Consider the following 10094-nt stretch of genomic DNA (forward strand, 5'->3'; position numbering starts at 1 on the left):
ATGCTTTATCTTTATAGCATACTCAACATGATTCGACGAAACTTGCTGATATGCCTAAGTGTGGGATAAAAAGAAGATGGGTACCAACGTACTGACGTATCTGTATTGTTTTGAGCAGTCTGATGCTAATAGTAATGATAGACATGAAGACGTAAATAACAGATTTTCTCCTCGGAAATATTGAGTTGCTGTTACTGTAACACGAATGATGTTAACTTTACCAACGTTCCAATTCGTTTAGCAATATCAAACTTCCATATAGAGTGTTGTCACCACAATTAGTTTAAAATAGATCAATGGTTACACTTGTCATGAGTGAATAGCTACCGTTTTTAATAAAAAATAATAATAATGCTGCCAATAATACTTTTATTTTGTTTCTTTTTACATAAAACAAATTAGTTAATCAATGTTTTCTTAATTGTACGTATAAGTGGGTAAGTCTCGCTTCCGCAAATACCACGGAAATCGTCGGTGTCGAAGGACCATACCATTATACCACCCAAGTTTTTCTCTTTGGCATACTCAACTTTCAGAGCGAGAGATCTTTCGTCTTCATAACCAACCCACTGATTGCCACCCACCCTATGAGGGACCTGTTGTTCATCGTCCCAAATGTAGGTCCAGTCGCTGTGTAGTTCACAAATCTGGAAAGAAATAATTTAAGTGCAACAAACAGGGTTATAAATATCAATGCCAGATTCATTGCAACTTGCAACTAAGTTTGATGTAGAGAATAAAACCATTATTGGAAGAAAAATGTTGTTGGTTCTGAATTACAGGGATCAGAATTTAACTAAAACTTTAAATTTGTTATATATAGTAAAATCATAAATTCACACAAATTCGGACCACTTCTTAACTTGAAAACTGCCTTTAAAGTTACTTTTGCTCAAAAGTACAACTATTTTGTTAATAAAATGAAAAACACCAGTAATAGCGACTCAATCATGTGATTGCAATACGACCTCAGGATTGGTAAAGATAATGACACTCTCCAAACGTAGGTCATACACAAATATGTCAAATTTCTTTCTTAACATGATTTACAGAATTAAAACATACGCATTAGACAAAAGCATGCAGTTTAAATAAAAAAATGTATGAGTAAAATAATAATATTTTCAAGTGAAGAAATTGTCAGTTGTAGCACCTTTCTAACTTTACTATCCTTTGATGCCACTGGCCGTAGATGCATTGTCTGTAGAAATAACGTAAATGATTTCTTTTTCATTAATTTTAGAGGAAATATGCACATATTTCTTGTCTAAGCGATAAAATTTAAACAAGTTACTAATACAATTTTATTTTCTGTCGTTCTTTATTATTTATCTGCGAAAAACCTTTTTTAACGACAAATTAAAATACTAGATACTTTACATCAACTCCAGGAACATTTGGACATTGAATAAATAAAATTAAATTAATATTAGAATATCACGATATATGTATATAACAGTAGTTCATTGAAAAATTGAATGTTTAGTATTTTATAAAATCGGCTTTTTAAATGTTACCTATCCGTTCCTTTAAAAACAGTGAAGGGTTAGTACTAAAAGCATTATTGAATACATTTAGGTAAAGCAAAATTATTCCCTACTTTAGAGAATACTTCACATTTTATTTTCTGGTAAGTGGATATTTAATGAGTTGTCAAACACTTTATAGTTGAGTTCATGGTTGTAATTAATGCGTGTTTGTTCAAATGGCGAAAATTTTGATAAATCTATATTGTTTAAAGATGATTTTATTGGTTCATACGTTGTACCTGATTCTACTCTACATTGTTTAATAATTTAGGTTTCTAAACACAATTGAGAGTTGCTTTGTTTTCGTACCTATTTTTAGCCTTTGTTAATTTTTTATATCTCACATTGGAAAAGGAATTACCAGAAAAATATTGGTTTTTATAAAATGTTTCATATTTGTATGAATATATGTTTGTATTTGCACTCTAAAAAACATTATCATGTTTTAACGTAGGTACCTACAAATTTATTTAACTTACCTCATTATAACCTAGGACACCGTCTTGACCCGTGTACGGGCCAGATTTTCCACCACCAGAAGTAGGAGCATAAAGTTCTGCGTTATTTGGATCAGCTAAAGTAAAACTTCTGCCATAAGTGCCGACTCCGAGGTGCATCTTAGCTGGATCGGCTCCTCTGTCTATCCAGTGCTGGATACCAGATTTCTATAAAAAACGATAGTTTTTCTCTCTGAAAAATTTCAATGTCATCTTTCGTTACTTACGACATTCAAAGTAGCATTTCCAGCATCATCTTTGCTCGATGCAGTCAGTGGTGCAAAATGACCAACAAATGGTTCGAAAGCACCATGGAAATCGTAAACCATAACGTTGATTATATCCAATAGCCTGAAAATTTACGAAAGGATACAGTAAATAAAAAAAATCAGTTGTTTTTAACTGCTTATTGTAATGTTAACTGAAAAATTAATTAACACAAAATAATTTAGAATACTGGTACTGAAAGATATTTTATATTTGTTTATGTAAATCAAGTTTTAAATCACATATTTTTCATTTAGATGATTTTTTTTAAGACACGAGTGTCAAAGTTTATGATTTTTATCAGTAAATCAAATTTTTTAAATATTCCATTGAAATTTTGCATTTGCGAATTGTTTCTCATATTGTCACACTTTTTTGTAATTTTAATTTAAAAATCTAAACACAAATTGAGAAAAGAGAGTTATAAAAGTCACTGACCGCCTAAACTTTTTACCTGTTTACGACTATGATTATTTATTAGATCGAGTTCTGCTCTAATTTTTTTCACATCTGTAAAATTCTGTCATAGAGTTTGTTTTACGAGCTATTTTTAACTTAGGAACTTTTTTTTTCTGTTTGTATTGGACTAAGGGGATTATATGCCAACTAAAAAGATAAAAGACTATTTTGTTTAAAGTGGCCATATCCCTGGCCGAAAAATAATCAAATTTCTGACGTTATAAAACGTAAATAATTTTATATGTAGGACTAAGCAAGTAAATGTTATAAGAATATTTACATGTGGAGTTGTATATAAAAAAGTTAGTATTTTCGTAGATTTCAGTACCTAAAACTTTGATGGTTTGATCGTTTTTTGCAACTGTTTATTCATTTTACTGCGGCGTCTTTGAAAATACCCAGATGGCATGACATAAAATTCCTATTATTTGATAAGCTTAGATTATTCAGTTATTAAATGTTTGAAATCATTTGTCTTTGTGGAAAACACTATTTAAAGAATATGGCGCCCTTAAAGTTAATTTTATATCAAATCAAAATTTGTTTACTTTGTTGCTAAGTATTCCTTAAGTGATAAAAATTTTTTATATAACAATATAAACGCGTATAACAATTAAAACAAATAAAACATTAATTGCCAACTTTTTCGTTGGCGCATTATATTGACTATTTTTTACTTTGCCGCATGGGCAAGAAATAAAAATTAATGAAATTCCCAAATAAATAAAGAAAAAACTGAATCCATAAATAGCCTCAAACGATATATTGACGGTGTAGAAGTGAGCCATAGTAGCACTCATTAGTCAGTATTTATCGCTCTCAGATCAAAGTAAATTTTTGAGATTGTTGAAAATCATTATCTGACATCTTGTTAGAACACAACCTTCTCTCATTTAAACTGCAAAGATGGTTTTCAATTACAACACTCATACATTTATTTTTATTTTCGTACAGCTCTAATAAGAATAACATGGAAATGACTAGGGGACTTACTCGCTCACAAGAGGGACATCGTAAGCAATATCCATATTAGTAACTCCTCCAGAGACAGCAGCGGATAATATGTATCCTCTTGGATATAAAGCTGTTTTAAGTTCTTTAAGGAGTTCCACAAAATTTGCCTGAAAAATGCAGTACATTATTTAAGAAATAATAGATAAATGTTTAGAAAATTCAATTTACGAGTGCAATAATAATATTTATGTTAATATACAATTTATAAAATATAATGTCAAATGGATGCAGGAGCTAGGAAATCTAATCTTAACGCAATCTCAATGTCTGTCTATTGTTTTATGTTTTTTTGCTGATTTGATTTATAGTTACTTAAAAATAATTTTCTCACTGGGTCATGTTGAACATCAGATCCATCTCTTATTCCTGGGTATTCCCAGTCGAGATCAAACCCTTGAAATTTGTGTTCTTCAAGGAAGTGTACGACTTCTTCAGCAAGAAGCTTGCGCTTTGCGGGATCAGCCGCAACTTCTGAGTACTTTTGAGATCCTTCGTTCCATCCACCCATACTGACCATAATCTTCAAATATGGGTTAACTTGGGTCAGATTGGCTAAGAGAGAAAAATGCTCTGAAAAACAAATAAGGTTAATTATTGCAGACAATTTTTTACGCATTTTGCTGCTATTGGTATGAAATTATTTTACCTATAATAATTATTTTTAATTAAAGACTTCTGTGACAGAATTTAAATTGTCTGTCATATTTTAATTCCATTTCTTTAACATGTGAGTTAAATTTAGTGTTCCATCTCATTACAGTAAATATCCAGAGGAAAAAGTGATGTATGTAGAAGATTTTGTAGAACTGATTATAACAAAAATTATACTGACAATATTAGAGCTTAAATTGAATCATTTCTTCATAAATTTTATGAGACGTGCATATTGAATATAAATTTGACAATAAATTAACTAAATAAAAAAAAAATAAAAAAATAATTTAAACTAGTGTTGCTCGTTGAATACTTTGATGTGCGAATTATAACCAGTTTTTCGTGTTCCATAACGCGAGCACGGTAATTTTTCGTTTTGTAAATTACAAACAAGAGGCTGCGCTTTCAATCAAATTTAGCATGCAGTTTTAATTTTTCACTGTCTTTCAACCTATGTACGTCATACAGGTTCATTACCTACATAAGGGCCGAAATAGTAATTTTCGTTCCAGTTTCTTTTTCTAACCTTTTTAAAATTTGACGCATTATTATGACAGTACTATTTAGCATTAATGCCGAAAGTGTAAAATCTGTAAATTATATTTCGAAATAAAAATAACTGTTATTCACATAATTTATGGTTTACAGTATTACTCAAATAGCTTCCGTCATTTGTCTTTTGCAGTTTTAAATAGATCATTATATATTTTTATAATTCGTAAAGGAAGGAAAATATTGCTCAATTCATTTTTAAGTAACAAAAGTGAATTAGAGAAAAGAAAATTGCGGAAAATTCTTGGAAAATCTTATATAGTTTTCCCAGGTTTGAATATTTATAAGCATCAAACGTATCATTTTATAGGTATAGAATAATCTGTTTTCTATGAAATTTTTCTGCGACAGCGATTAAGCAGTTTTACATAAGAAACCTCGTTATTGAATTCCATAAAAAATTGTAAAAAATAATAAATAAAAAAGTTGTTTTTTAATTATAAATAAGTAAATAAAATAAATTTTTTATGCCTTTGCAGCTCCAGAAAATTTCTTTCCTATTGTTATCAAATTTATATTTTCAACTTCATTATATTACAAATTTTTATTTTTTAGTAAAAAAATTCAAACAATACAGATTTTTCTGGAAAATATTAAAATGCGCATAATTACTTTTCTTTAATTCACTTTCATTCATTTAAAAATGAATTGTTCATTATTCTGGCTCCAAAATATTAATTTTTACATAATCTGTACATCATTAAAAAACTGGAATACGGGAAAATTATTGGGAAAATCGAAATTTTTTATAGAATCAATTTTGTAGGAAATTTAATTTTGAAATTTGAATTTTTTTTTCGAAAAAATGCATCTTCATTGAGATATTGGTCAAAAACGCAAAAAATCATATATTATCACAGTGTGATTCACTTTTTATGATTATGACTTTAGCCATCGATAGATCTCGTCAAAATAATATTATTTTGAAGTATACACTTTTTCTTCCAAAGGCTTCCTTTTAGAGATAGGTACCTATAAGATCATGAAAGTAAAAATTTTTTTTGGTCTTTATTTTTTCTTAAACTATAAAAGCCATTTGTTTTATATTTAGTATGAAATGTACGAAAGAAACTAATTTTACAAATTATTGTGAAAATAGATCAATCATAGGTGTCCGTAAGGGGCTTTGATTGCCCCTATTTTTAATATAATTTCTACGCTACTGGAAATTTTTCAAAATGAATATATTTTTTTAAATTGCCGCGTATTCTACAGCAAAAAGGTCTCTTACTATTTTTAAATGAAACGGTTGGTTTTTGAGAAAAATGGCTTCTTATATATTAATTACATGTGAAATGTGTTTATCAAATCTGTGCCACCTACAACAGTTTCTTTAAGTAATAAAATAAAAATTATAGTTTTAGATGTCACTTTAAAATATTATTAACACATAACTGATATATTTTGGACCCCTTCTAAATAGTGTCGTACATACTTCAATTATTACCCTGTTTACCTAATTGTAATGAATCCATAAGTTTTTCTCAAAAACCAAGCACTTCATTTAAAAATAGTAAGAGATCTTTTTGCTGTAGAATAAAGCGCTATGTAAAAAAAATATATCCATTTTGAAAAATTTTCAATGGCGTAGAAATTATATTAAAAATAGGTATTATCAGAACCCCTTACGGACACCTATGATGGATCTATTTTCACAATAATTTATAAAATCGTACACTTCATACTAAATATAAAACAAATGGCTTTCATAGTTTAAGAAAAATTAAATAAAAACAAAAAAAAATGTTTCTTCAAGAGCTTATATCTCTAAAAGGAAACCTTTGGAAGAAAAAGTATACAGTGTAGGAAAGTACTGATGGTCTATCAGAAGTTATGTGAGAGCGATAAAGTAAGCGATAAGATTTCTATGGCTTACTTTATCGCTCTCACGTAACTCCTGATAGACCATCGGCACTTTCCTACACTGTATATTTACTTCAAAATGACATTTTTTTATAAGATCTATCGGTGGTTCAAGTCCTAATCATAAAAAGTTAATCACCCTGTATATCTAGGTATGGATCAAAACGCTCTATGTTACTGGTGGTTGCGTGTGTGACATGTTTTCTGACCTTAAAACCTACACTTTTCTATAAAAAAGAGTAAAAAAGTTCGCTCATTTTTTACTTATTTTCTTGGACTATACAGGCTGATTCAAACAGTACAAAGAATTTAGGGGCGTATTTTTGAGGTCAAAATAAGACTATTTTTCCTATAAACGTGAGTCCAAAATAAATTTTAGAATTTTTCACTGTAAATAGTCAAAATTTGAAAATATGGTGTGCATTTAACTCTACATCAGTCAATACGTCGGAAACGGTTGATTTGAGAGATTTCAACCATTTTTGCTTAAACACAGGGGAATAAACACACTAATACGAAATGTACAGGGTAGCAAAAAAGTTACGACCCGTTTAATTCAAGTGTAACCTTAAGGGTGGCACCCTCTACTAGCAGCGTCAAATGCAATGACATATTTAAATTTCGCATCCTAAAAAAATCGTACCCGAAACTAAGCATTTGTGGGTCCACGTTTATAGGAAAAAAGTCTTATTTTGATATTAAAAATTCGCCACTAAAATCAGCCTGTATATATTTTTATAATTCGGAAAGGAGGTGTTTGCGGGCATATACAGGTCTCGCCGTGAGAAAAATAATAGAAATAAAAGAAATAATATTTATAAACATTTTTTTTTCGCTTGAAATGTAGAAAACACTATTAAAGTTTAATCAATAAATTTAGTTACACTCTGTAGATGCACATTCTAAGTAGGTATGTGATTTAAATTTACTAATCTATAAATTTACTAGTTGCTACATAATAAGAATAGCAATAGTGATTTACGTATTTCAGCAGTACCTATAAACCGAAAATATGAAAACCAATAAAACACGCATTAATTTAAATCACGTTGACTAGGCATATAGAGTCGTCCAAAAACCGTATAAGTATGAAAGAAATTTGATTATTTTTAGATCATTTAAAATATAGGTACCCGTAATAAAAAATACATCTAATATCGCCCAAACTAAACTATCATCACTTAAAATTCGGCGTCATTGGGAAATGTTAAAAAAATACAAATTATTTACTGAAGTAATTAAAATATTTATATAATTTACGCCATTTTATAGAGAAAAAACACGATGCATGTAGTATATTTATGGCGGACATTTAGATGTCTATTTATGTATATCACTTTGTTATTTGGGATATCTTACTGTTGAATTTTTTTCTCTAATGGACCTGCGAGTGAGACAAGAATGAGGATTATACCTTTTAATATAATTTAACTGATGGCACTATGAACACGTTTCAAATAACACCCTGCTTCAACTGATATATATCTCTCCTGTTTTAGGTAGATACGTGTTTTAGGGATGTGAGTATTATACGTCGTTAAAGAAAGAACTATAAGGTAAAGTACTTACTTAATCCATCGTCATCAGATTCCCAGTGATCTAATATATTAATTTTCCCTTCATTGGTAATACCTACAAATCCAAACATAATATGTGTACATAGGAATGGATCTATTTTATCCACATCGAATTGGCCGTTTCCATTTCTATATACAGTCCAACTTGTGAAGTAGCAAACGATATTTTTCGCTGAAAGTGCGGAAAAAATAACATATGTTAGGGATAATTGTTCAATTATATGATACTACACACATCAAAACTACAATAGGAAATAATGAATTTAAAATAAATGAAATAAAATAAAAACAGATATACCTGACACAGAAGCAGACAGTAAAACTGCAGAAGTAGCAACTAATAGGAATACAGCTGAAACTTTCATTTTTTAGTAAGTTTTGACGATTACTACAAAAGTCTACTAGTTGAAATGAGTTTATATATAGGTACCCTTCCGATAAATAACTTAAGATATAATATCAGTTAAGAGTCAACAAAGTTATTTAGGGTTTTCCTTAATTTCAATTGTCATCCATTTTGTCCGTGTATTCTAATGAATCTCTGAACGTAGTTGTAGAAATTCTTTAGAACAAAATAAGTTACTTTAGATTAACCTCTCTGTACAAAGTGTAACATACAGATGATGCTCAATGGATTATGGAAGCATTTTAGAGAACTTCTTTTGCATTTTAAGAGAAAAAATCTAATTAATTCAGTGGTGTAAGCAGATCTCTACCGTCCAAGAATTTTTTGTATGTATGCCAACGGACATATCAGATTTTTTTTTAAATCATGGCATTTGAAACTTTTTATTATTCTTTAAGCTTGGTCTTAGAACCTTTCATTTCTGTACGATTAAGTTATTTTAATATCTAAAAATGTTAGAAATACATTCTAAATTGATAATTCTGCCAATGTAAATGTTATATTGGGAGGACCAAATTAAAGAAATTTAATTTACTCCGCACGTATGCAAAGTACCATGTTTTTAAAGCCTCTCGTGATTTAAAACATTTGCTAATTTTAATAATGAAACCTAAATCCTACTACCATTTATAACAGGATAATCTAAATGATAATTAAATTGAAAATAATTCCTAAATCTTTAATATCAAATACCATTTTAAAGTTATTTGATTAAAATTATAGTCAAAATTATTCTTATTAATGTTCATAGTAAAAGTAATAAATATTTGTATATGTTGAGAAAAAATGTATGCATTGAATTATTATTCAATATATAATTATTATTATCAATTCAATTCAATATATTCAATATATAATAGGACTAACGTCCTATACCGTTTATTTCAGAAAATATTTTCACATTATCCATAGACGTTAAAAATTTGCTGTCCTGGAAAAAGCATTGGTTCCATATGGGAACCTTGGGGCACATCAGGCGTAGTTACAAAAGGAGCAGAATGAAAGCCATTAATGATACAATTTGTGAATAAGTTGTGGTTCAGTTTATCGAAAGCTTTATTAAAATCGATGTATACGGAATCTGACAGTCTACATTTGATGACACATGCTTATCATTTCTTACAAATTTTTATGTGCTGAAGCCAAATTTGAATAGTAAACTAATTTTCATAGTTTAAATTTTTTTAATCGCAGGGACAAGTCTTTTCGGATCGGACCACCGCCATTTTGTAGCTATTTTTATTACGAACAAAATCATGTCCTAAGCATTTTTTCG

General features: G+C 29.2%; 1 protein-coding gene across 1 annotated transcript; it reads right to left on the bottom strand.

Annotated features, from left to right (window-relative positions):
- Positions 1–349: 349 nt before the first annotated feature.
- On the bottom strand, positions 350–8801 carry LOC108910524 (chitinase-3-like protein 1). Its single transcript, XM_018715144.1, has 7 exons — positions 8711–8801; positions 8405–8584; positions 4098–4336; positions 3746–3873; positions 2254–2377; positions 2009–2194; positions 350–647 (listed from the first exon to the last, which is right to left on the bottom strand). The coding sequence occupies exons 1-7, from the start codon at positions 8775–8777 to the stop codon at positions 399–401; spliced, it is 1173 nt and encodes a 390-aa protein (XP_018570660.1). The 5' UTR covers positions 8778–8801; the 3' UTR covers positions 350–398.
- Between the last annotated feature and the right edge of the window lie 1293 nt (positions 8802–10094).

Source organism: Anoplophora glabripennis, unplaced genomic scaffold (genome assembly GCF_000390285.2).
Source record: "Anoplophora glabripennis isolate ALB-LARVAE unplaced genomic scaffold, Agla_2.0 scaffold520, whole genome shotgun sequence".
Taxonomy (NCBI): Eukaryota; Metazoa; Arthropoda; class Insecta; order Coleoptera; family Cerambycidae; genus Anoplophora; species Anoplophora glabripennis.